The 27,947-nt window shown below is 42.2% G+C and overlaps 1 protein-coding gene across 1 annotated transcript; it reads left to right on the top strand.

The window, feature by feature from the left end:
* Positions 1–109: 109 nt before the first annotated feature.
* On the top strand, positions 110–27,137 carry DPT (dermatopontin). The gene is made up of 4 exons (XM_074807711.1): positions 110–412; positions 10,139–10,264; positions 20,467–20,574; positions 26,365–27,137. Exons 1-4 carry the CDS (start codon positions 114–116, stop codon positions 26,429–26,431), a joined length of 600 nt encoding a protein of 199 aa, XP_074663812.1. The 5' UTR covers positions 110–113; the 3' UTR covers positions 26,432–27,137.
* The last annotated feature ends 810 nt before the right edge of the window (positions 27,138–27,947 follow it).

Below are 27,947 nucleotides of genomic sequence, written 5' to 3'. Positions count from 1 at the left end.
ACATTGCACTTGGATCTGGAAGCATAACATCTGGAAGCCAAATGTTAGAGGCGATATAAAAGGGCCAGCCCAACAAACCAGCGGGGCATTTCTAAGCCAGGAACATCCTCAGGATGGACCTCGTCCTTCTTTGTGTGTTCCTGCCTCTGGTGACCGTGGCATGGGGCCAGTACGGCGACTATTACTACGGCCCCTATAACTATGGAGATAATGATGAATGGGCCAATGTGTATCGGCAGGGTTTCAACTTCCAGTGCCCGCACGGGCAGGTGATCGTGGCCGTCAGGAGTGTTTTCAACAAGAAGGAAGGCTCTGACAGACTGTGGAACTACGCCTGCATGCCGGCGGCCCAGAGCCTCGGTGAGCCGACAGAGTGCTGGTGGGAAGAGATCAACAGGGCGGGAACCGAATGGTAGGATACCCCCAACCATCCCCGGAGGGCACAGCCCTGATACCCCCTGTGGAATGTGGGTGCTAATACTGCAGTCAGAGCAATGCAAGCGCATATTAATGCCATCATAACCAGCAGCTTCACTGCCCTGAACTACTGCCTGAGCCTCATTAATCACAGTGCATGTGTGTGAGGTGGTCAGCATCACATTTGCCTTCTCTGTAGCAATTTCTTACTGGAGGGTCTCAGTGCACTTTAGAAATGCTGTGTCGTTTGGTTACTCACAACCTCAGCTGTAAAGTGGTTTGGTCTTGCTATTGCTGATTCACAGATGAGGAAAATGAGGCATGAACATTCAGTGAGGAGAGGATAAAGTTCCCCTTGAAAGGCCACACGTTGAATCAGTGACTAAACTGGGGAACAAATTGTAAAACTCCTCACTCCGTCCTCCTGCTCTTATCACTAGAAAAAAAAAAATCTCCTCTGTATTGCACTGGCTTTTCTCTTTGTGTTTTTGTTGCTAAGCTTTTTGGCTTAGGCACAGTCAAAGGCTGTTTTATAGTCATGCTGGTGTTACAGGAGCCAAAAATCCACACTAGTGAGTGATGATGGTGGCATATGCATGCATGACAATGAGAGCAGAAGATCATGTTAATTCCCTAATACAGTCAGTTTTGGTTAACTAAATGTTACATTTTCCATCAACCTTAGAGGCAAAGATGATCACATTTTACAGCCACAATAAATTCTGGAAATATGTATAGTGTTTCATGTTTAGGAAGCACAGTATTTAATTATCTTCTGATTTTTTCATGAACTGTGAAACACAGTTTTGGAAAACTCTGAGTTTGAAATATTCCTTGGACAGAATGAAATGAATGCAAGAATATTTTCAAACACTCAAAATGGTTTTGTTCCAGAAATTGCAATGTGATTTTTGTAGATTTCATGTCATACGGGAACAGGTTAGCAATGAAATGTGAAACTTCTGCTTTTTAAATGATTCAAAATTTTCTTCTGAATTATTCATACTCCTTCATTACCACGTGATACATTCCTATGGCTGATGCAATTGCTAAAGAAAAAAAGATTGACCCTATACTTAATTTTGGAATGAGAACTGAAAAGAAAGGGGGAGAGCTGCAAGACAGGCAGAAAGAAGACACTGTGATAATCCTGGGTGGCTTCTTCATTTTTCATACATTGATGCAATTTCTACTTACTGCATAGTTATTTTGAATTAGACCTTTCTATTGTTCAAAATAAAATTGTTATTCTCTTTCTAAAAATCTCTGGCAGCAATTGCTCAAGTTCACTTCTCACAGACAGGATACTGTCTAAGTCTTTACAGAACATTTTCTTCTGCTATCTAACGACGGGGTCATATTCATCACCACGCTCCCTATGCTTAGCATGATTACATCCACAGTGTATTATTCGAATCTTGTTTCCTTCACTTTTAAAAAAAAAATCTTTCCACTTTGTCCTCTTCTTGTCTACATTTTTTCCCATTGCCAACCCTGTCTTTTCTCCAAATGTATTTTTTTTCCAACCCCTCTTTAATGTTATTAACTCTGTTTCACTCTCTTTCCTAGCTTCTGGAGTTCTATTAGTTATTTCTTCCCTAGCTCACCTTTCCAGTCCAACATCCTTACACCTGTCTGTCTTCTCTCCATAGATGTCCTTCCTTCTTTCTTCTATCTATTTTGGGGGGAGGAGGGAATACACCAAAGTGATTAGGGAACACATACCCCTTTGCAAAGATGAATTTGTGCTCCTAATTACTTGGGCTATTTTCATAAATCTCAGCTAGCTCTGACTGGTTGTGTTCTGCAGGGCTGAGCTGGTTGCACCTACAGTGCTTCATGGAGAGAGGCTTGCTGTAAGCCAGCACGTCCCTCGCTGTGCCCAGACGCTGCTGCCCAAGAACCCCACAGGCTCATCCCAGACTGGATTGAAAGTGTGGGCCAGCAGGCAGCCAGCCTGGAGTGTCTGAGTGCAAACTCAAACCTCAAATTAATGTGACAGCATGGATGTAGCCTGTGCGGCCTTTGACAATCCCACACCTTCTCTCTTAGCAGTCTTACTTCTCACAGCTGTCTCTCTTCTCTCTCTTCCATGCCCAGCTCAGTGCTATCTGGAGCCAATTCTAAAGAGATTGACTCAGTAATCAAGTGGGACCACAAATATGAATTGCAATCTGTACCATTAGTTCCTGTTTGGCCACCTCTGTTTCCCCACTGATCCCCTGATGAACCAACCTGTTGGTGAGCAATACCTCATCCTCATTTCAGCTGACACAGCACTCTGCTGGACCTGCTAGTCCATTCCCCATCCGTGTAGGATGGACTGTCATATTCCTTCTTCAGCTCTGCCTCGTAGGGTATTTTGTCTCACCTTGCACATCACATCCAGGGAGATTCAATGGCTTGTACCACCAGCAACTACAAAGCTGTCAAGTTTTCCCTAAAATTTAAGCTACATTTCCTCTGCTGTAATTGAGGCTTTTTATTCCTTGCCCTGCGTTCACTGAGTAATGAAAACAAGCACACTGCATCCTTTGTAAAATCTCTTTAACTTATTAATAGGTAGCAGTTATGCCCTTCCCTCACCCACACACCTTCACCCATGCTTTTGCCTTCTGGCTGAACACGCCTCCATTCCTCTAGTCCTCCGGAAATTTATATTCCGGCACTTCTAAGCAAGGATCATACGTACAGCTCTTCTCTGAATTCCCTCCAGTTTCTCAGCCATGCCCCAGAAACTCTAGTCTGGTAGAAACACCACAAAATGACCTCTGACAAATGATGTTTATGGAGTTTCGCAAATCACCATTCCTGACTGCTGTGCAGCTGCACAACAGAGACAAATCCAAGAGAGGCTTCTTTAGAAAAGACAACAAACCAAGAAAAGCTTTAGAGAGAAAATGAAGTGGGAATATAAAGCAGAGAGAAGACAGTCTCCAACTCATTATTTTCTTTGGCCGTTAGCACTGAGGGGAAATGGCGGAAATGGATGTGGGGAGCGTAGGGATAGGAGAGTTGCAGGGCTGGAGGGTAGGAGGGAACCACTGCCAGAGCTGGTTTAGGTGAGTTTGCTTCCTACACTAACACTAGGTATTATATGGACTTCTAGGATTTAAAGACTTTTTGCATCTTGGAGATGTGAAACAAATTATTCAACAGAAAGAGGGCAATGACACAGATCCACATCAGGCATCTAATCATGATGCCTAGTTTATAACCTCTGCCCCCTTCCAGGGTCAATGGAGAGAAACAGGTACTCTAAAAGCTGCTCTCTGGGCCACCCCATCTCTCTCCTGAAGAAGACTCACGAAATCAAATAACCTCTGACAGTTGCCTACAATTACCTACTGACATTTCAGAATGCATCTAACTAGAGGTGCTTCACTTAATAAATGCACCCCTGAAGTTAAGCATATATGTGCATACGCTTCTGAAGAGAGCATGTCCTTTTGTGCTCTGCTCGATGGACATGAGAAACCTGTGAACATGCTACAAGACTCAGGGAAAAATTTGGCAATAGACTGGGATCAGATGACCTCTCATGAGCTGAGATGTCTTCTCAGCTTCATTAATCTCTGAACACTTTTAAAGTTGAGTAAGTGTACAAAGGCTTTGTTGAATCTGTCCCAACACCTTACTTCTGCAGAGGCTATGTGCTAACCAAGATGCTATTCACTACTGGGAGCAGAATCTGTTCCTGGATAATTTGGAAATACTCATGTCTGAAGCAGTGAAAAGTCTTCAGGACATCCTCTGATTCTACACAGTTCTAATTATTTGTATGCTGCAACATCTCAAGGAATCCTGCCTTTCAGACAGAATAAAGCTTATGTTCTTAGCTCCATTTGTACTGGAGGAAGTTTGACCTTGGGCAAATATTTTACCACCTAAGAAAAGGTAAGGTCTGAGTGACTGCGGGTGAGACTGTTCTTCAGTGCTTCACTGAATACTAGAGTTGTCTCTACAGATCAGTCTTTGAACAAGGTACTTAAGAAAAACTATTTTTCTTGCCTGAAAGTGATCATACCAAAGGACAGGGATCACACACACAAATGAGCAAAAGCTTCCAAGTGAAAGACAAGCAACTCTTCCTTCCAGGAGAAAATGTTTGTTTTACACCACACAATGCAGATGGAACCATGCCATATCCCCAATATAGTCCCAGTTACCCATAAAGCACAAAGCAGAAGCATTTCCAGCTAAGTGGTATTTAATGCATGTTTATTGCCTCTTTTTTCTTGTTTAGACTTCTGAGAAACTGTTTGGATAGGACTTGGAAAAAGCAGATATCCACATTCTCCCTCTGCACTCCCATTCTCACCCTCCTTTGTCTTCTCATTAAGTGCAGAAACACTCGCATGCACGCAGATCCTCCAAGCAGGCACACAACCCTGTTTCCCACAAAGTAGGTGCAAAGACAGACTCATGAGCAAAAGAAGTGTCTGCAGGAGCCTCCTGTTCAGGCACTGGCAGCACGCCCCGGTACATCTGCGAGGAACTGGTTTTGTTCTCAATCTCTGACCAATCCCAAATCTCAAATCTGAGGCTGTATTACCCAAACCCAATAATCAAGCTGCCCTTTCAAAATGTTCCCATTTGTGCTATCTGCGCAAACAAGTTAATTTTCTTCAAAGCCCTAGGTTTATGTTAAAGGGATAGTACTAAAAGCTTTTAGCACAGCTGCAATGGACCAAGTCCAGTGGGAGCATCTGAGGAGAAGAGGGGTGTGTCTGCAGACAGGGAGGCCTCATCAGTGACTGTCAAGAAGAAATCAACAGGATGAATAGGCCCTTGCCTTCCCTTTAGGTGGGGAGGAGAAAGTCATCACTGACCCCTAAATGGAAGAAAAAGATAGCTGAAGATGATAGTGAGGTTGCCTTTGGCCTATGAAAGTCATGACAACATGTCTCACCACCCCACAACAGATAGCGAAGCCTCCTCATAGAAGTGGCCATGGGAGACTGACACGGCCTAATCACATAAAAATCATTCCCTTCATCTGAGTGCCAGTGTTTCAAGTGTCCTGAGCCTGCCCTCAGCCACTTACATCTCCCCACTCATCTGTAACAGACTCACTGTTAAATTAGCTTTCATCATGCGACTAACCAAATTACACAGAGGGAGGACACTCCACAAAAATAACTCGGGAGAGCAGGACAGGGTGTCCCCTCCACAGCTGTACCAAAAGGAAATTAAGTTTTGGATATTGAAAGTAACAGATTTTCGTGAAACAGCACTCCAGGAAAACAGTCTATCTAATGTCTCGTTAAAAAATCCCTCCCACACTCTAACCGTGGCCTTACTGGCTGCGTGAGGTTAGGCCATCTCTCTCCGTGTGCACTCCAGCAAGGACTGCAGATGAAAGCACACAGCGTTGTTTCTACTGGGTCAGTTTGCCTTGTCTGATATATCTCCATAATATAGAGATTTTTCTGCTGTGACAGGCTCTGGAGAGATAGCTTTAAAGTAATTAATGATGCAAGTTTTTCAGGCGCCATCTGCTCTACAGCAAAACAGTGGGATTTTTCCAAAGTACATAGACTGACACTCTCAGGTTACCCTGTTATAAGGAACAAACCGCCCTTAATGCAGCACGACCCAGTGACTACTGAGCTGTGTGTCAGACTCTGCATGTTTCCAGAGAGCTTCAGGAAGTGCTACCTGATCAGTGCAGCAGGGGCTCAATGCATGCACCACCTACTGCATCTTGCCTTGGGTTTCTCTGAGCGGTTTAGTGAACAGACTTCCTCTTTGGGTTGTCATCCTCAGGACAACATGCTGCTCAGGCTAATCCCTGGGGTGGCTGAGGGACAGGAGGCCTCAGAGAGAGGTTTATAACACAGTGCCAGCATTAGATGGGGCACAACACTCCGGGTCTATTTGTAGCAAACAGCAAAAATAAGATGTAGACATAATTGTGAAGTGTCACAATTGGTGCCATTGCTCAAAACAATTATACTGTTGCAAGCAATATTTGTCTTCAGTCTGGCAGGCAACTGTTGAGTCACTGAGGTACACGCTTGGTCGCTAAGGCTGTATCAATGTTTGCAAATAATGTGGCACAATGTAAGTGGATCTGTGGGGTGAAACAGTTCGTGCATGGACCCAAAATTTACACATGCATTTTGAGTGGGTTTGTTTCAAACTAGCTCTAGTTTCGTCTCACAGATAAAAGCTCATTGGTGAACAAAACTAAACTGATAACACAGATGCAGACTTTGGTTGCAGAACTCAGCTGTACAGTTAACCAGTTCAGAAGAAGATTTGGCTAAGGAGAGGCTTTTCACAGCAATTGCAGGAGGCTGGGAAAGTCTCAGCTATCATACCCCTGTTACTACACAGAGCTCCTCCCAAAATAAGGCTGTATAGTTTACTTACTTTCCATGAAATACTGCAGTCCTTTCCAACAGATCTAAACGAGGGAAGGGAAGGGCAACTTCCCATTCAACAGCACCTGATGCTCACCACCACCAACCTTCCCACTCCCCCACCCACCTGCCAGCTCACCTCCTCTTCTCCCAATACCAGATACAAAAGGCAACTCTCTTCATGCATTGCAACTTGATCCAACTAGAAAAACAAAACCACCTATCCATTGCCAAATTGAATCCCACACAGTCCCAGCTGGTTTCTCAAGCTCTTCTACATTCACCTTCTGAGGTATCTTCCCCTCTTCTCACCAACGTCAGGATTTCATGAATGAGGAGAAGCCAGTGACATTAACTGAATACTGAATTATCTTCTGTAACAAAAGTGCTACAGAGTGGGTCTAGTGAAAAAGGCATTTTTTTTTACTTAGCCATAAATCAAAGGTCCTGAATCACTAGTTTTTATTCACCACACTGGTCTGCAGGATTTGCTGCGACAGGAGCAGTGAATTCAACAGAGAAGGAAGAAATCCTCACATATTAAGTATGGTTTTCAGATTAGTGCACAGAGCATCTGACTAAAAAGGTGTGTACGGAGAGGTTGTTTCCCTTAAAAAATTACTTTCTGCTTGTAGGAAAGAGGCCAACTGGGAAAAGGAAAGAGAAGAAAGTATTTTATATGAGCTCACACATAAGCATTCCAATTTCTGAGAGCATCTCTTCATTTTTGGAGGAATATCTGGATTTGACTTGAAAATAAGATCAGGAAAAAAATCTGACGTCATCTCAAAGCTAAAGAAAAGTACTTCAATGTCACTATTCTCTTTCTTTTGCTGAACCCAATATTGAGCTTGAATAACGGAATGCAGGACTCTGCGTGTATGAGATTGAAGTAGAGAGGGAGAAGCAAACATGACCTTAAAAGTATATTTCAAATTTTACTTTGAATGTTTTTAAAATAAAATGGCAATTTAATTATAAGACATGACTTATGTCCAGTTATACTCTCCACCTAAGAAACTAATTTTTAAGGCAACTCCAAATATTTTTTTAAACAGACTTTTCATAAGAAGATAGAACTAGGATCAAAAATAACCAAACCTTCCTAATAGCTGGTGCCCAGATATGTAGGCATGTAAACATAGGAGTATTACGTTAGCTAGATTCTTTTTCAATCCCCTAAAGAGAAAAGGAATGTTTCCACCAAAACTGGACTGTATTAGTAGAGGTGTCAAGAAAATAAAAACTGTTGTAGGGCAAAGAGAGAGGGAAAGAGGGCAGGTCTTCCCAGTCTGACTGTGAGCAGGTGCGGAGAGAAAAGGAGAAGGAAGAACCTCCCACAAAGACACATACGGGCAGGAATATCAGATGCTGATCGGCCGAGATGGGAAATTGCAGGGCAATGCCAAGGCTCTGAGAGGAAGGTCAAAGGAAACAGGAACAAAATGCTCCTGCTATGGCACCTATGCAAAAGAGCTAGAAAATCTCCCAGGGGCACAAGGACTTGAGCAGTGGAAATGCATGTAACTGGGAAGGGGGAGAGGCAAAAGAAGATGGAGACACAAGTTTGGTTCTACTTTACACAGGTTAATGCTCATCTTGCAACAGGTACAACCATTTCCTATATTTCTGCATATCGACCTTTCTTCCATCAGGGTAACACCAATCATCTGCAGCTATCCAATATGTTTACACAGAGTCTTAGCCATATGTTCCCATGGCCTATGTGCCAAAAAACAGAGCAACTTCCTATCAAAGTCCTGCTGAAATCCTCTGAGCGAGAGCCAAACTGCCTTACTTGGTGTGATACCATAGCAACTCAGAGTCCCCATCACTGCTTATCTCTGAAGGTGCTCGAAAGAGTCTCTCAAAGCACAGCAACTATGTGTGGCCCCAGCAACGGGGGATACGCAGGGACACAAACAAATGTAAATACTCTTGTCTGAACAACAGAACACGGTGGAAGGGACATACAGAAGAGACCCCTAGTTCAAAGGCGGAAGCTGAAAGTTAGGCAGAGGAATTCAGCCCTGCACTGGTCAAAATTGATCAGTTTTTCAGCTTTTGCATACAATCACTTGAGCCTCACACTTTGGGAGCACTAACACCTGTATGCACAAGTGAAGGTCTTTCCAAACACCAAACTCTGCTAGACGATGTGGTGTCCCTTCTGGGAACTTCAGGCTCATTAAAATAAACTATGAGGTTATTGAACGAAACTAGGGGAAAATTTTGGTATTTGTTAATGATAAAGTGACTTCTGAAAGTGCCTTTTGGATATATCAATGTATTTGATTTTATGGTATCACAAGGAAGGTTTGCTACAGCTCTAGGCTGCCAGTTTTCCTTGATGAAGGAAAAAGAAAGAAAAGGAAAGGAAATGGAAGAAACTGAATTCCTGTAATTTTCTCCAACAGGGAAACAATGAGGCTAGGAGGGTGCTTGAGAGAATGAGCACTCAATAGCTGAGTTAATGAGCTGTCTGTTTTCACAATCTCCTTGTCTTTAGTCTCCAAGAAGCAAGCTATACAAACTGATTATCACTTGAATTACTTTGGTATCAGTGTCCAGGTGCTTGTAGGGTGTGCAGAAAGAGCAGCATATATCTGCATGCTTAGAGACCATGTCTATTCTACTTGAAGGCAGTGATTTACCTGTATGACAGAATTCCCCAGTACACAGAAAGCATGAGGCAGCAGACTTTCCCCTTGAAAATCCAATCAAAAAATGTATGTGAGTCTTATAATTTCTTAACATGCGAGTCTCGGTTTTCCTCATGTGATTGTTATCAAATCATTATTTCATCACAAGCCTATAATGTTTTGAATTAAGAGTGCCTTCTTCTGGAAATAGGTAATTGAGAAAGAAATAAAATAAAATTGCTGAACTTCTCGTATAAAAGAGTTTCAAAGGCTTCTTTTTTGTAGTGAAGCAGTCAAAAAAATTACTCCAGTGAGCCCCAAAAGCTCAGATACCAACAGTCAAAGATAAAAGTATTAATGGACTATTTTGAAGTCAGTCTCATGATTTGTAAGCAGTTGAGAATGTCAACAGCACAACAATCTTCCTGCCTGATTAGCATACTGGAATGATTAAATACTTAAAACCAGTTTAAACAGTTTTAAGTGTAACATAGATGTTAAGACATTATTAGTTAACTATTGCTGCTTTCTTATACAAAATGGTTACTCAACACACAGCCAGTGCATACAGTGCTACTCAATACAAAGCTGAACCCTTAGCTTCCACCTTGAATCAAAATTTTTAATGCTGTTTTCAGAAATGCTTGAAACTATCAGGAAATCTAACATCATGTTTTCCTTACGTGTTCTCTTCTTCCTCCTCTTTATCAGGTACCAAACCTGCTCAAACAATGGGCTGGTGGCTGGTTTCCAGAGTCAGTATTTTCCATCTGTGCTTGACCGTGAATGGCAATTTTACTGCTGCCGCTATAGCCGGAGATGCCCGTATTCATGCTGGTGAGTTCAAGCAGAAACCAAACCTCTTAGCCTCTCTTCCCCAGCAGTCCCTATAAATGTCCTTCGCTGCTTGGCCCATCAAAAACCTTGTCTGAGAAAAAGTTAACTGTGCTTTATGGGGCTAAGCAAGTTATTTCCAGTCTGGTAAGAGGATCCATGAGGATCCATGGCTAAGGGAAGAGAACGGGGGCACAGCTACGCTGAACAGCGCGATGCGATGAACAGGTCTGGCTACCAGCAGCAGCCTAGTTATGCTGGAAACCATGACAAAAGTCTCCTAAGTGGAAGGGCATTTCAAAGGTGGTGATATCGTTCCCACTATAAATCCAGCACATTTACAGGAGTAGGAGCATCTCTGCACTACGCCAATCGTGCCACAATGACTTACAGGAGTGAACTTACTGACAATTACCTCAGAAAAAATATCCTCTGGCTGACAACTTGGGATTTTTGTATTTGCAGTGCATACAACTTGCCCCCCCCCTCAAGGCTGAAGACCAAAGTCAAAACGAGCTACTGATCATAGCCCAAACCTAAAAAAAAAACGTAGCCTCACCTCAACACAGTATCACAACTGGTACTGACCACCTCACAGAGGCTATGGAAAAATGAGCTACACATCCCAAGCTTCCCTGTGTCCCCAGGTGTGGTTTCTCTAAATTGAGACAGAAGCACAACAGCAGACTGTGCAGAGGAAACGCATATTGCTCCTGTCCATTCTGTGTAAGAGAACTCACGGCTTTAAACTCTGGGGCTATTAATCGAGCTATTCTCACTGATACAAAGAATAACCCGCATGCACTTAAAAAAAAAAAAAAGAAAAAAGAAAAAATAGCAAGAAAAAATCTGTGCTTGAATCTTTGTTTCCAGACCTCAGCTTTGAAGTAAACTTCCCATTGAGACACATACAAACTGTTTATATGCCCCTGGGTCTTACTCGTCTGGCTGGCTACTGGCCAAACACAACAGCAGTGCTTTGCTTTGCATCCTTCAGTCTTCTTGCAGCCAGGAGGAAAATAAATGGGGTTTTATTATTATTTTTAAAGATTTTAAATGACAGGAACTCTGTAACAAAGTCTTTGAACATTCTTCTGCCCCCTTTCCAGCCTACACTGCCTACGGATGTTTTCTACCTGGGGGTTTATTTACATACTTGCCCAGGCTCTTCCCTCTGAGGGAAACTCACTCTAACTTTTAAGCAGTTCTTCCAACCTCTCCTACTCCTCTAATATTGTGTGTATTTTCAGAGAGACGGCAGAAATCTTCTCTGACCTCTTTTGTTGTTGTTGACAGTTCTGCTTCCGTCAGAGGTTGTCCTGACAACTGGGAACAGCTTTGTTTCTGCCTTGCAAATTGGCATTCAGAGTAATGCAAATCCTAATGTAAATGTTTGGGGTTACTGATGTCTTGATTTCCATTCCAGCTGCACACGGACTCCCATACTGCCCTTATATTTCCAACAGTGACAACACTCCATTTTGATGCTTGGAAAAGAATGCCTTGTGCAGTTCAGCTGCTACTGGCTTTCCATGCAGAAAACACAGCATTTCAAAGGCAGGTGAAGCATTTTTCCCTCTAAGCAGGGTAGAAATCCCATGTGCTCAAGTTATTCTGGGAAGGGAGAGCTGTAAAACCTCTGGGAAGACCTGTCACCTGGCTTGTGAAAAGCTTCTGGTGCATGGTTTGTGATTATGGTTCATTATAAAACCATTTACAAACCCTGTATTACCAGGCTCAGCCACCCCATCTGGAGCCCACTTTGTTCTGTTCAAGCTACTGGCTTATCTTGACACTTCCATGTCCACTCTCAGCCTGGACAGTCTCTCATAGTTTATTCCACTTGAGAGCCTTGTTTGACCTTACTCTCTTGAAGTGCCTTCTTACAATATATTTCTTCCAATTTCTTTCAATCTCTCATTCTGCCTTTGGCGTTAGCAAGGTAGATACAAGCTCTTTCTACATACAGCTATCCAAATTAGGATGTTATGGTCTGGATGTTCAGACAACTAGATGGGTAAAAAACTGGTGGTTTAACAGGCTCAGAGGGTAGTGGTTAAAGGGTGACAGCCTGCCTGGGTGCCCCTTATGAGCAGAGCACTGTAACTAATGGTCTACCCTGGGACCCCTCCTGCTTAACATCTTTATCAATGACCTTGAGGAGGCAACAGAGCACACTCTTGCCAAGTTTGCACCAAATTGGGGGGGAACAGTGTGAGGCCAGGACTGCTGTTCAGAGGGATAAAAAGAAAACTTTTTCCTCTACAAGGACAGTGATGTAGTAGAGGAGGTTTCCCAGTGAGGCTGTGCAAGCTCCATCCTTGGAGGTTTTCAAGATTTGACTGAATAAAGCCCTGAGCAGCCTGGTCCGACCTTGTGGTTGACCCTGCTTTGAGCAGGGGGCTGTACCAGAGACCTGTTGAGGTCCCTTTCTGCCAGAGTTATCCTGCAATCCCAGATGGGAGGACTCCTCTGCTGGAGGGCCCACACCATGCAGCTAAACTCTCCTCTCCAAAGCAGCAGTCTCCTGCCTATTGTCTGCTGGGAATGGTTTCTTTTCTGTTTTATTCCCTTTACCCTGTCTAGACAGTGTCTGTGAGAGTGCTAGCTGTTATGCTAACATATGAGCAACATAAACTGCAATGTGGTAGTGCAAAATCCCATGCTTTGGACCCAGTTTTACTACTACAGATGTGACTTGTCTGAATTGTTAAACTTCAGTGTACAGCGACTAAACTTCCCATTCCCTAAGCTCAGGAGATCTCACTCACAACTTCGCTTCCATTGGCATTTCCCAGTTACTGTCACAAAACCTTGTTCACACATCACACTTCTGGTCTGTATCTTGCACTCTGTTTAAGACACATTTGACTGAGACAATGTGTTTTCCAAACAACCTGCGAAGCAGTTCTTGGCTACCATGGGTAGGACCTCAAAATGTATATGCATATAAGACACAATAAAAATGTCTGTACATATACAGTATCATTATTGGTTACAGCTTCTGCCCCAACCTATAATGGTATTTATTCTGTTTCAGAAACTAGCTGTCAATAAACTATCTGTGGAGAAATGGCTATTAACAGGCTGCTGACTCCTATTTTTTGGTTGAAGCAGCTTCATTTCATGCAAAGGCATCTACTAGTATATGACTATGTGGAAAAGCAATACCAGGAAAATATGCAATGACTGTGGTGCCTCATGGATCATGCGTGACACAGGAAAATCCATATTCAAAACAATCCACATTGCAGAACTTCTCAGCAGCCTTGAATTTTAATGTGCAATGAATCCTTCATTATGAAATATGGGCAGAAAGGCATTTTTAAGAAAACTGACAATACTGAGGCATAACAAAACTCTTTGTTTTAAATTAGCTCTCACCTTGGGTATTTGATCCCTTCCTCTTCCAGCTGTCTCTGTACAGGGCTCTCTGGCAAATATAAAAGCAGTAAGACAGCCGATCCTTATGCACGGTTTCTCTTGGCTCTTCTTCTTCAGGACTACATTCCTCCTGAAGTGAGCCGGTCTTCCCTACAATGAATAAAGAGAGGTTTTCCCCATGTGTATGAGCCATGCAAATGGTTTGTTAGAATTTGACCTGTTTTTTACAGCTAGAACATTCCTGTGTTTTTGAATCCTACTAATACTTTTTGGAATATTAATTTATGACACCATCATGCTGACTGAAACCCACACTTAAACGCTTTGCTTAATGTAAAAACATGGTTAAAGCCAAATACACGCTTAAGGACTTTGCTCGGTAGCATCTACATCCTTACTCTTAAGAGCCCAGCAGTTCTGCTTCACAGCTTGTCTTCTCACCATTAATTCCCACTTTACCTGTTCAGTAAGCCCATATTGAAAATAAATATACCAATCTTTTCCAGTCTCATAGTTTTGCACTTGCTATTTTAATTTTTTTTTACAAGTACTTTGTTTCCTTCCTCACCATGCCAAGTTTTGTCATGGATTCTGCACATTTTTGCCATAATGAAAATAATTAACATTCCTCACAGGAGGCAGAAAAGCTCCCATTATTTTACCTACCTAGGGAATGCTACCACAATAAAATAAACTGTGTGCTGATTCAAACCATAAAGGAAGCAAATCCATCGCAGATGCAGAGACAGTGTTATTAAGTGGTCCCATTAGAGCTCAGATTTTTCTGTTTGCCAGGAAATTGAAAGCTTGACTCCATACTCTCAAAAGCAAACACATGTCACAGAGCAGCCCCAAGTCTGCACAGACTGTTTACGACTGTTTCCCCTCTCCAAACAACCAGCAGTCCAAGGGCCAGAAGGCCTGTCTGGAGCTGTGGCTGCTCTCTGTCATGGTGACATTGTCCAGGCAACAATTACATTTTCCAAGAGTTATGGGACTTAAAAGAAATTATTTGTTTTCTTGACTCAACCTGCCACCAAAGGCATATTGAAACTGATGAGATCCTATGCAGGTTTTTCAGAGATTACCAACAGCAGAGATACAAATCCAGGAAGTGAACTCAGAATAGATGTGGTAGAAGCATGCACTTCTGGGCAACCCAATTCCCCTCCCTTTTTTTTAAAAAAAAAAAAAGGTATTTAACTGATTTTTTTTTTATAGCCCAGCAAATACAACCTTACAGTTCAATCTCCAGGATCATCTTCCAGAGACACCTTAGGAGAAACACATTTGCTTAACATTGGAAAGCTGGCTAACGTTATTTCAGACATGTCTTTTTTGAGGAACAGGCATAAGGTGACACTGTGTTGGCCTCATGGCTCCTCAGCCCTGTGAGAGTTTGTGGTTTTCACTATAACAGAGTGGAAACAGGAGGGCAGTGATGTGTCTGGGTGAATCTATGATCTCGGAGCCTGAAGCCTGAACTCAATCCTGAAACACATGTGACATGGCCACATAAGAAAACTGATCCTCTGTAGAGCAGCTCCAGGACACCTCTGGCTCCCTGGCAGCCCAGCAATCTGGGATCTATACTGGGAGCATTGGCAGGAATTTCTGTAGATGGTTTACTAAGCCCTTCTTTGGCTTTTCATCATAGTATGCTTTTTAAAAGGGGATGATCGCTGTCTTCCAGCTGGAGGAAGGATTGAAATTGATTAAAGAGACATATAATTCCCATGTTCACTGAATGCAACATGCAGGCTCATGGCTTTTGAAACAAAATTCTCCTTTAGGAGAGTCATATTCTTGAAACACTTGTAAATAACATCTGAAACGGTAAGGCCATTCAGGGGACACTCCTTGTCCTCAAAGGGCAGAAAGTTAATGTCAAAGTTTATGTTTTCCTCTTGAAATGGAACAGCTCCTTCTTTTGGCTGTGGCATTGTCAGAGGAAGAGTTCAGCAATGAAGAGGAAAATGAAGGTTAAGGAGGAGCCATTCCTCTTGTTAGCACTGTAGTTGCACAAGAATTGAAAAGTGTAAGGCACTCCAAAACAATGTACTTACTAGCAAGGAATAAATATATTCAACAGCTGGAGCAGGAAACCATGAACTCTACCACTGGTTTTGATATTTTAAAAGACTCATTTCTTTTGTCTGTTTGATATCTGAAGACAAGGCATACCCACAGTTCCCATTTACTTCTCTAAGGGCCAGGCTATACAATACTAATACTGCCACTGGTGTGACTCGAGCTTCTTACTGGTAAAAAATAGATTCATGATAATTATTTCTGAAGTCAATCATTAAAAGAGTGCTAGGAATCACTGTAGATTAGTACAAAACATTCATCTCAGTGCTAAATGAGTAACCCTGTGTTTTCTATTAATCTCTAACATAGTAATTCTTCACCATGGAAAATAAACAAGGTTACTAGTTTCAGACTAAAATAATAACAACAGTAATCCTGTTAAAGATTTAATGCCTTTTTTCAATACATTTCTTACCCTGGGCAAGATTTATAGGATTATCGTAAAGTGTATTAGAAAAACGTGCGAATGGGTGGGACAATGCAAACCAGTCAGAAGATGAACCATCCCACATCAACTCTACACCAGCTACAAACCCCACCATGAAAATACCTTTTTCTGTCAGGTTTTCCTGCTCTCCCCCACACATGCCAAACCACTTACATCCCTTCTCACAAGCTTTTCTTTCACAGTCTTTAACACAGAATCACTTGCTTTCTTCCCTCTTGACAATGTCACTAGTGCTCCAAGTCTCTTGTGTCCAAACATCATACACGTGGTACTAACCTGAAGTGGATTTGCAAAGCCAAACCACAATTCCTCTGTTTTCTGTATTAATTCTTGCAAACAGATCATACGTATTGAAAACACTAGCACTTACTAAAGGTTTCACACTACTATTTTCTCCCCTACGAGTCCTTCTCCAAACTTAACACCTATGTGCATATTTGGGTTTAGTAAACAATCCCACTAAATGCAGCCTGCTAGCCCTACACAGATCCTCTGCCTCCTCGGGGTTCATTTGGTACCAAATTACTCAGTGCCTGTGTCCCACCATCAGTATAACACAGGTCTTTTCACAGCTGCTTTGCAAGCTTCTCTTCTAAGGCCTTCCTTCATGTACCCTCCCAGGCACCACAAGCACCACAGTTTGATCCTAGAGGCCTTAGACCACCCCCAGCAGCAGCAACAACTTTGTGTCAGCACCTGGCAATTCCCAAGCTTCTCACTGCTCCCCTAACACAGTTTTCTTTGCTAAGAGGTCAATGCCAGAAGTGCTTACAGGGCCCTCATGCAGGTTACTGTGGATAGCTCTTCCCAAATGGGTCTTGCCCTTGGGCTTGGACTCCTTGGGAGTTCAGACTGCTGTGGGCAGGCAAACCCTCACCAACTAGGAAAAAAGTGTGTCTCACTTGTTTCATGACTCCTTTCAGGAATAAGCCGTACATCACCACACATGGCTCCAAATGCTACCAGGTTTGTAAATAAACCACCTGTCTGCAGGGCCCTGGTAGGTGGTTCACAGTTCATATGCATTAGAGAGTAAAACACTTAATATTTTCAGTTAAGCACTTGATAATAAAGTTATACACCAAGCTACAACAAAGGCTGAGGGAAACACTGTCCTGTGCTGGGCAGACCACTTTAAGAAGGCTCTTAATGGCTGAGCTAAATGACCTTTTTCCCCTCCATGAGGAGCAAACCACATACTGAGTATCTCTATGCATTAAACACTAGAGCATCTCTCAGCGCAGATACATTTTGCTCGACCTACCCCCCAGGATTCCAAAGATGGGGATAATAGAGAAGGGCTGGGTCACGCCACAGAGCCCTGCTATATGGACAACCAATTGCATTTCCTTCTAAAGGACACAGAGCAATCCAGACGACCTTGAAATGCATGCGCCTAAGGGACCAGTTTCATAAATGAGTACAGCAAACATCAAAGAGAACTGAATTAGACAGACAGACCACGCAGACCTAAGTGAACTTCAACATTGGTGTCATAGCATTACTTACCATTTTTCTCTCCAGAACAAAAGGAGTCAGCAAGCATCTGTCTATGTAACAAGACAAACTTCGGAGCAGCTCAAGTCCCCAAATCATTTACTTCTGGTAATTGCATATATTTGCTTTTCAAACATTTCTTAGCAGAGGAGCCTTAAGAGGCTGAATGGTAATGTGGAGAAGTTAGTAGAGAAGGAGGGGGAGATGACAGCAGGCAGAAAGAAAAGAGAGGGAAGCTAAATGAAGGCTCCGAACTGCATCCATTCCCTTTCAGAGTAACATTCCCTGCTTCTGCAAAAGGTCTCTGAGACCCTTCACAGTAACTCAGGAGCTTGTAATCAGATTTACTTTTCAACTGAAAGGCTCGTCAAACAAGTTCAAAGAATTGACTCTCAGGTCTGTCTCTGAGTAGAGCTGAAAGCAGCTTTTTAACCTTGTGTTTTGCAGAGTCTCGTCTGCCCAGCACATAATGCTGGTCAAGATTACAGAACATTTTCCTTGCTGAATGCCAAACAGATGTTACGAAACACATTTGGTGGAACATATATAAACACACAACTTAGTGTTTTCTCATAATAAAAGCCCAAAAAAGCCCAAAAACCTGGAGCTGACAGGGGAATGCAAAATGAAATCCTGGTCCATAGCCGGTCTTTATATCACATTTTAAAAGCCTGCTATGACCCAGGAATCTTCGAAGATGCACTATCAGACACTCAGGCTCCAAATTAGTAAACTAAATATGGGGGCTCTTCTCTGGCACACCATTAAACTTTCTTACCCTCCAAAATAGGATGTCTACATTCTGCCTGTTGGGAATGGTACCTACCATGTGCTAACTCACAAACTGCGTCTTTGAGGTATCTGCTGAGACTGTGCTAGTTGATCTGGGCTAAAACTGTCTCGGGGATTGCTCAAATAATTTACACGTCTAGGCAATCTAGTTACAGTGCCCAGAAACAGTCTTTGGTTTTGTTTAATTTACTATCATAGACGTAGCCCCAGTTTCTCTTGGCCTCTGGCTATGGATCCAGAAATACTTTCAAGTTCCCAGGTTCATATCCATGGCTTCACTGAAGGGAGACACGCATGCAAAAAAAGTCCTCCTCAAGGCCTTGATTTCTGTGTAAAGAAAATAAAGTACAGACCAGGTAGCAGAGGTCAGGCTTTGTGAAGTACACTCTAGCTCACATCACAGCTCCGGGCATGGAGTGCAGGGCCTCGAGAGCAGCTTTTTGCAAACTGGAGGGCTTTCAACAAGTTGGCAATACAGAAGGACCAGCTTATGCTCAGGTTAAGGTTCCAACTGAATGATGTTTTTCTTTCATTTTCAAAAGCTGAAAATGACCTGGAATTAAGTTACATCTGCTTTACGAAGAAGATGTAACCAGCATTAGATTAGGGTAAATAAAGTGATCAAAAATACATTTAAAATACATAGAGTGATGGCAATTTCAGAGGATTTTTTTGTTATAGCAAGTGGTTCTAGGAGAAAGCAGCCTGATCACAGAATCACAGAACCATCTAGGTTGGAAGGGACCTTGAAGATCATCTAGTCCAACCGTTAACCTAGCACTGACAGATCCCAACTGCACCAGATCCCTAAGTGCTATGTCGACCCTGATGTTCCAGAGTCCCTCAGTTTTCAGGTAAATTTTCCATTTCTGAGTACTCCAACAGTTGCTGGTTTGGGCTCCAAATACCCACTCATTTTAAAACTTAAAACCATCTCAATAATTATATTCCTAGTGAGTAAATATTTAAGCTTGTACTCAAACCCCACTGATTTAATAAAATATAAACATGCACATGAGTGATTGGCTGGGATGTCCTAGGATCACCTTCAAGCATCATTCAAGTACTGCTGTTGGGCTGAATTAAGTCATAAAAATAGTTGTCAGGACTTCTGTAAAGGCATCTTAACCCTGTTAGTCTCAATAGGAGTTCAGACATTAATTTCCACGGGGACAGCATCTCCTTTACAGGGAACCTGATTATTCCCTGTGCTGTTTCAGAATGAAGCTGACAAAACTCCACTAGCAACTCCCACGTAAAATGGTGTAATACAAGGAGAGACCACGTGCCAGATTTCCATTCCTGACCTCTAACATAATGTTGACATAAAGTACTGGTCAAGGTCCCAGCCCCTTCCTGCATCTGTTCATTATCTGTAAAACCAAGTGCAGTATTACTTGCCTATTTCCCAGGGAAGCAGTAATCATAATTTGATTAATAAGTGCAGAAGCACTTTGAGCTTCTTAGATAAGATACATTGCACAAATATTGTTCAGGCCCATAGTTTTACATTATAAACTAGGCAGAAAGTGGAAACAACAAAGAGGAATGGATTAATTATTACATTCATTTAATAAAATTTATAAATGGATAAATGCTTGTACTTATTTGACTTGGCAACATTTACAGCACTCTGCAGCAGCAAACCAAACAGACTCACAAGAGGCCAGAGCAAATTCCTGAAATAAGGACATAAGTAGTAGGGAAGCTTTACATCCTTGTTCAGAATACTTTTATCCCAGAGCTGCACATGTATATACATATAATACTCTAACTTGCTCTTAACAGTTCTAAACTTACTGAAATTTATTCACATAGCTACATGAATTAGTTGTGTAGAAGAGTCTCACAGGTGAGACTGCATCTTGTGGTGCTGTTAAGAAACAAGGACTTCTAAAAAGCAGGCAAAATCTACTATTTGAGCTGCACTCAGTCAACTGAATGTTTCTGTAAGATGGTAAATTATATCATCTTCTTTTTCCTTAATATAAAGGTTAACAACAGAATACCCAGAACACTATGGAGAAGATATGGACATGATGATGTACACTTATGACCACTACATCCGTGGGGCAACCACAACCTTCTCTGCTGTGAACAGGTTTGCTTTTCATCTGTTTCATTAACCAAAAGAAAAAAAAAAAAAAAAAAAGGTCTTCCTTTTCTATTTCTCCCAAACAGTGCATGGCTACACATCATTTGCTGTGGTACTCAGCATCAGGCTAGTACTTCGGAGGACCAAAGCTCACAGTGCATGTGGCTAACTGTCCAGGGTGGCATATCTGGAATAGGGCAACTTCATGCACAAGGGGATCATTTGCCATGTCCACCTGACAGTGAAAAATATAGCAATGGTAGGTTTGGCTAAATCTGAGCTCCACAAAGTGTAACAGATCTTCAGTACTGTTTTCACCTACCTCTGGTTGAGGCATCTTTCATCTAACTCAGTAAAAAATCAGCCTGAACACCCTGTCCTTTCAGGGGATGAGGAACTTATTTTGGCCACTTTTCTTTGCAGAGAAGCAGGGAATCTGCCAGCATGCAAAGATGAGACCATACAAACTGCAATGTGCGTGCTGTAAACCGCCCAATCCATTGCAACACAATTGTAACAGATTTGGGGCCACACCAGGAATTAAGGCAATGCAGTGCACTGTACATTGATCCCTTTCCAGAAAATGAGTTAATCACATTTTCTTGATCAGTCCTGGTCATTACTTGACACTTGCCAATCCTCTTGAGTGAGGCCCTATGGCTAGTGAAGTTGTCATGCAAATGGATTCATAATTGCTCTGCTCAGTTGAAAAGAAGCATCTCTCCCTCTTTACTATGCAGAACAGCAAAGTTTTAAAATTTGGATTTAACAAATCCCTCAGTGCAGTCTGCCTGGGACTACAAAGATCCTAACAGAGGAGGTTTAAGGAGAGTGTGAGCAGTCACTGAAACCTGATTGCTGGAGAGGGATCTTGATTCTTTCCTCTCAAGTTGACCTCTAATACATCAACTGTGAGCCATTTCTTTGCTGATGTTTTTTATCAGACGCCTCAGCCCAGTATATTAAAGCATTTGTTACCACGCACAGCACACGGCAAGGTGCGCTGCACTGGCCTATCGCTGCCGAGACTGGCTACAGGAGAAGGGGGAAAGAAGAGAGAAGCGGGAGTTTAAACACAGCCACATTTCAAGCTGTTTCCAATAACACTCAAAGGAGCCAAGGTGCTTTTGTCACTGTGATGCTCTCAGCTTGCTGGAGTTCACTAGGGATCCCTCAGCCAAAAGATTACCTAAAATAAGGAGGCTTTTTCAGAAATGATAACACATTGTCAGACTGCTGCAGGTCCGTAACTGTAATTACCTGGTTAAAATTCATTAGCCTGTTTATTATCAAATGGAAGCCATGTCTGCAAATTGTTCCTACAAGTGGAAGAGTAACTTTCACAGTTAATTGACTCAAAGGTATCTACTTATTCTTTTAGTTAAAGAATTTACAAGGTTGCAAGGGAGATCCCTGTTCTGGGTTTTTTCTCTTAAATATTCCCCAGTGCTATTCTTAATCCTTGTTCCTCATGGCCATGGCAGAGAGTAGGCGAGATAATGCAGACAGTGCGCTCCCCTGCAGCTGGATTCCAGCCTCCACTGGATGTGGACCAGGGTAAAGTCAGGAATCAGGAGGACACGGCTGGAAAACAGAGCAGCTGAGGTAACTGATGCCTCTGAGCAGATTTCTGTCTGTGACTGCTGAAGGCTTAACACGGCCTTCAGAATGGGGTGGCAGTGGGGGGACTGGCCAGGAGCCGAGGCAGCATCACGGGGATGTACATGGGGAGTACAGGTCCTGATGGATTATGGGAACACAGTACCTGGAGAGAGAAGAAGTCACCAACACCTTTGTCCTCCATTGCTGTGAGAGCAGACATGAACCTGCAGTAGTAGCAGATGAAAACTATAGAGAAAATATTTCATGAACTGCAATCTAGGAGACTTTTCTGTGCCAATGAACTATCTGGCCCCTAGCTTCCAGAATGACTAAAACCAACTCGTGTTGCCCAGTATATGAACTGAAAAAAATTCTAGCTACACCAGTTCATAATTCGGATTCACACTGTAACTCTCCTGAGTGGTATACTCGCAAAAGTTGGCAAAGTTTGTCATCCTAAATGGTTCTTTGCAGCTGGTTGAGGCAGAATAGGAGCAGAAAAAGCTATGCCAGGAGCATGCACACATGCAGCTTGTCTGTGTAAACATGCTGTAGATTTTGAGACTGCTTTTCATTTTCAAGCATGTTAAACTTGTGCCCATACTGCTTAGCCCATGACAGGCAATGTTCTTCAGCTAACGAGAGGCACAAAAAAAAGCCTCTGAAGGTATTTCAGTTTAAGTTTTCCTAATCACTTCAAATAGGTATTTATAGACTTTTTGAATAAACTTGCAGAAATCACATCCTCCCATCCTACTCCCTGAGACATTGCATCACTGAGGTCACTGCTGATACACAGGTACTTCAAAGAGCACATGATACCTCTGGCAAAAGCTTTAGAAAGTTTAGAAAGGTGGTATCCCCACCTCCTCTTCTGTAATTACTCTCTGTGAGTCTCCATGCCTGGGTACCAGGAACGAATGAAGGAGTTGCTCTCCATTATCAGAGTTTTTAAGTGCTCATGTGTGGAGAATAGACTTTAGAAGTGGTTAATGTTTACATTTTTTCAGTCCCATTTTAAATGGGTCAAAAGGAAAAAACAATCATCTATAAAGCAAGACAAAAGCAGCTGGAAAGAATTAGCAGAGGCCTGAAGGATCTCTGGGAGCACATTTGGGAGTGCGGTGGTAACACTGATGTAGACAGGATGACCTATGGACATAAGTGAGGGAACATTTGCAGGGAAAGGCAGTATCTTTTGTTAGACAGACTGATACAGTCAGGTTTCAAGAAGGACATGGGGTATGTGAACCAGGCTGTGAACAACTGAAACTGCTCACATAGACATGCACATTGTAAACCCTTGGCAAAATAGCTTCCGAAATTTAAAAAACCCCAACAAAATAGCTTCTAAATAGCTTCAGCCTGAGCTCTGAAACATGCTAAGTGATGATGGCATGGCTCCCTCGTGGAGCCTTGTTAGGGGACCATGGTCTGGTTGGATCAGTCTCTTGAGTCCAGAGAGCACCACTGAGGCATTCACAGCCCAGCCTGCAGCGAGTGGCTCGGACAGGGAGGTGGGGATTACCAGACGTGCTTGTAGGGGCCACAGCTTGCCCTTCGCTGTGTAGTATAAAAATAGCACAAGCAGACTGTCATAAGCTCATTTCTTTAACAAAACTGTTCTTGGCTCCATTTATTTGGGTGATCTGAATAGCCAGTAATTTTTTAACTGCTCTGACAACATCAATGAAAGATAGATCAACACCCAGATACCCCAGCAGTAAGTACATCTGAAATGCCCGGACAAGCTGGATATCTACCGAGCTCAGCTGAGCTAAATTATAGGGCATTTTAGGTCCCTAATAAGTTTCATATGACCAAAGAAAGAGGATTTTCTCAAACTCAATATGAATAGGAATTCATAGAATTTTTAAACTGAATTGGAAACAGATTATTTGGCAATATTTGGAGATAAAAGGTATTTTCCCCATAGCATCAAAAATTCAAATCTGACAGCACATGACAGATGGAGAGTAAAAGTGACAATTCAATATTGATGCCCCAAGCCAAGGAAAATGCATGAAATTAGTAATTTGGGGAGGGACCTACAAACTGGTGTTAAGGATTTGCAAAGGCAAGTTCATATATATTCTAGGGTATGCCACATAGGGGAATTCCTGACGGGATCTGCACCCCTTCTGGAAAACTTGTAGAGGATCTACAAATTGAAGCAGGCTAACTACTGAGTTAAACACACAGCCCAATGGTACAAAGTAATTGCCCGCATCCTGAGAAGTTAGACATACATGCTTAACTTCAAACACAAGCAATGCAAAGAAAGATAAATTAAGACGTTAAATGCATAATCGTATTGGCCATCAACCACGTGCATATATGCTAAAGTGTCTGCAAGTTCAATCTTAAATTACAACTTCAGAAATAATTCTGTTCTAATATTTTAAATGATGTTATTAATTCAGGTAACTAAAATATATTTATTTTAAAGAACTTGACTTTTAACTTTACAATATCCTGTTTTAGAAAAATGACTTGACCTCAGCTTTTGAGCTAAAAGTCTCTCTGACAACAGGTGCTAGTTTAGCAGACCTTAATTTTGACCCATATAATCCTGTTAATCCACATATGAGTCATCTTTTCTTTCCAGTCTCTCCGTGTAGCTTAGTGACCAAAAGAGTAGTAACTGTCTTGGAAGAGCATGCACATAGTCCGAATGAGGACTTCCTAAAATAAACCTAAAAATGAATCTGGCATTTCATTAACCTTTGGTAACAGTTTTAGGAGGAAATTACAATTAAAAAGCATCTAGAAAAGACCTAAAGCAAACCAAAAATAAACACTATATAACTACATGCAGACTTGCTGATGAGTATGAGACAGACTCGGTTCCAAATGACACTCAGCATAAACTGGTGAAGTAGCATAGTAAATTTCCAATTAAAAAACCTCCATTAATGAAGGCTGAAATGAGATGCTTTATACCTACACAGAGTTTAAGAGTCAGCTTAAACTTATTCCAGGATAGAGTCACCCAGTCAATGAAACCATGTAAATGCAATTAATACCAAAATCTGGACTCAGGTGTCTCAGCACATCCCTGAGAGGCAGCAGGTTCTGCACCACTTTCCTCAGTGTTTGGAGACAGCCACCAGAAAACTAGGACTGTGCAGGGGTCTTGTAAAGCAAGCTCCTATTGAATCACTCCAGCAGTATTACCTGTCCCACGCCTCAGGTCTAGGAGATCACTATTATTAAAATCCAAGCTTTCAGAAACCTCTCGGAGTACTACCCATCACCAATTTAAATGACGGCTGCCATCTGCAAGGACTGTACATTAGATCTAAACTCCTGACAGCCAGTACAAAGCAGCCTAAATTGAACATTTGCTCCACAGCAGGACAGTATTTGATCCTCTGAACTCATGCCTTTTTGTTGAGGGAAAATTTAATGCACAATAAGCTTAGGTGGAAATTTGCAGCCTGTATTGGACACTAAATCATTGGCCTCCACTGTCGAATCCTGCTGCTCCAGCCACACTGCCTACTAACAAATGTTAGTAGATATCCTGTCACTCTCCTGAGAGAGAATATAGACATTCAATTACTCACAAACCAGGAAGAGCATAAACTCTCCTTACACTCATAAACATTACTCTGCCTCACATGTGACTTGTGGAGATGAAGGATGAGAAGTGAATTTAATTTCTCTCACTACTAATTCATTCACATCTTCAATAAAGGGCACTAGCTAGAAGATCTAGTAGTGGAAAGGGAAAAAAAAAAGGGAATTAATTTTGCTGTGTGGATAACTCCTCACTTAGAAATGGCTTGAAAATCACCCATGTATTTTACTTTGTACACATTCCTGAGCAATATATCACATGACAATAACTTTTGACAGAACCATCCTTCTCCTCTTGATTACTGATTTAAAGTCGATTTAGGACTGATCACCATTAAGAGTCATTGTCTTCTGAAGGATACTCAGAGACCTAATTATTCAGAGCACTGATTTTCTTACCTTGTAAGGGAGTGTGAAGGAATTACAACTATCAGACATATTTAATCTCCTTCCAGCCCATAAAACCATAAAGCCCTTGGAGAAAAGTCAGCTAATGGTAGACAGACATTTTTGTTGCCACAATACCTGGTGTAAAGTTATTGTTACCTGTATAGTCTTATCCTCTGCAGGTCTGGCTCACTAATATCTCTCTCTTGTCTCTCTTTCATGCAGGGATCGTCAGTGGAAATTCATTGTCTGCAGGATGACAGAGTATGACTGCCCATTTCAAAATGTTTAAAAAGATTGAGTGTACCCCACTTGGAAAGCTTGGGGATGGACAGGGTGGGATGAGGGTCAGTGATTATGGGAGAAGGGCAATTAGGCTCATAAAAAAGTACCAAGACTCATCTGCTGAAGATATAATTCTTTCCCTCTGGAGCTAATAAATAAATTGCCAGCCCATGTGCTTGCATCAGTGATTTTGGAGGGTTCCTTCAAGCTGCACTGGCAGTTGTATCCCCCAACTAAAATTGCTTATGACATACATGTTTATGATACACAAGTCTATGGCATATGCACAGTTACCTTTTTTATATATACATATAGCCATTCTGAACACATACAACTTTCTTTCACATAGCAACTTTGTATAAATTGCTTCCCAGCACAGTCACTCCCAATGAGGTGGAAACACACTATAACCTTTCCAACATCCACCAGCCTTTCCTGTCTTCCACTTTGTACTTGGAACCAACCCAGTGATGACTACCAGCTTCTCAGCGTTTGTAGCTGAAAGTGTGCTCTGAGTAGCTGAAGGTGTCCTGAAAGTGGCATCAGGAGGTCTGTACTGCATCTGGCATTACCTGTTACAGCCCTCAGAGTAACTCCACTGCAACAAAGGTCTGCCTGCACAGGGGAATTCCAGGTATTTACAACACTGGAAGACGTCAATACCTGATTAAAATGAGAGTAGATCCATCAATAAAAACAGAAGCCTAACCCAGCTTTCCTGAGAGTCTCTTTTGTATTGTCTTAAAAGTCTCTAACGACATAACTAGCAGGAGCTCTACTCTGGGCAAACCCAGGAGTAGGTCAGGCCACTCGCACTCGCAGTAAATACGTGCACTGCGCTTGTCAGGACTCTACTCTTCAGGTGGATTGGATTTCTGCTATGGGTGCCTGTACAACATCCACCTGCCCTAGGTAATGTATTCTTGGCTTAGAATAGACAAATGAAGCTAATGACTTAGGTGACCTCAGTTCCTCCAACCTGCAGACCTCATTCCGTGTAAGGGATAAACTTGACCATGTTTCAAGACTGCACAGCACTCATGCAGCTGTAATCCAGCAGGAAAGACTATTGGTCTCTTCCAGGAAGATCTGAGGTAGGATTTTTGCTCTTGAACAAACCAGAATTTAGGACTCAGTTTCTTAGCTGATGAAGTCAATGGTAAACTTAGCAGTGGCTTTGGTGGTGCTGGCTCAAGGGCCACGATGACCCCGCGTACCAATTTAAGGTTGTAAAGGTTCATAGGAAACAGTGGTGTCAGCCAGTCAGTTTCAACATTCCAAGCATTTTTAACATATTTACTAGCATACCCTCCAGCGTGAACATTAAAACTACACTTGTCCAATAAAAGAAGAAGAGGTTTTGCTTTGCTGTAGCCTTGTTCTTTCTTGATTTTATTTACACCAGGTTATTATTGTGCACACAAAGAAACCCTCTGTCACTCTCAGAGACCATGATGGTGACTAGGGAGCTTCTGCGAGAACCAGTTACTGACACATGTAAGTAAGGAAAGAGAAATCAAGAG

The sequence above is a fragment of the Strix aluco genome, chromosome 2 (assembly GCF_031877795.1).
Source record: "Strix aluco isolate bStrAlu1 chromosome 2, bStrAlu1.hap1, whole genome shotgun sequence".
Classification (NCBI taxonomy): domain Eukaryota; kingdom Metazoa; phylum Chordata; class Aves; order Strigiformes; family Strigidae; genus Strix; species Strix aluco.
The sequence above is the reverse complement of the archived record's forward strand: the minus strand, read 5'-3'. Positions and strand labels throughout refer to the sequence as shown.

What these genes read in the sequence shown, in the direction of transcription:
- DPT (XM_074807711.1), top strand. Translation starts at nt 114, where the DNA reads ATGGACCTCGTCCTTCTTTGTGTGTTCCTGCCTCTGGTGACCGTGGCA. An exon ending in AACAGGGCGGGAACCGAATG is followed by an intron (nt 413 to 10,138) that starts GTAGGATACCCC and finishes CCTCTTTATCAG; the next exon opens with GTACCAAACCTGCTCAAACA. An exon ending in AGATGCCCGTATTCATGCTG is followed by an intron (nt 10,265 to 20,466) that starts GTGAGTTCAAGC and finishes CTTAATATAAAG; the next exon opens with GTTAACAACAGAATACCCAG.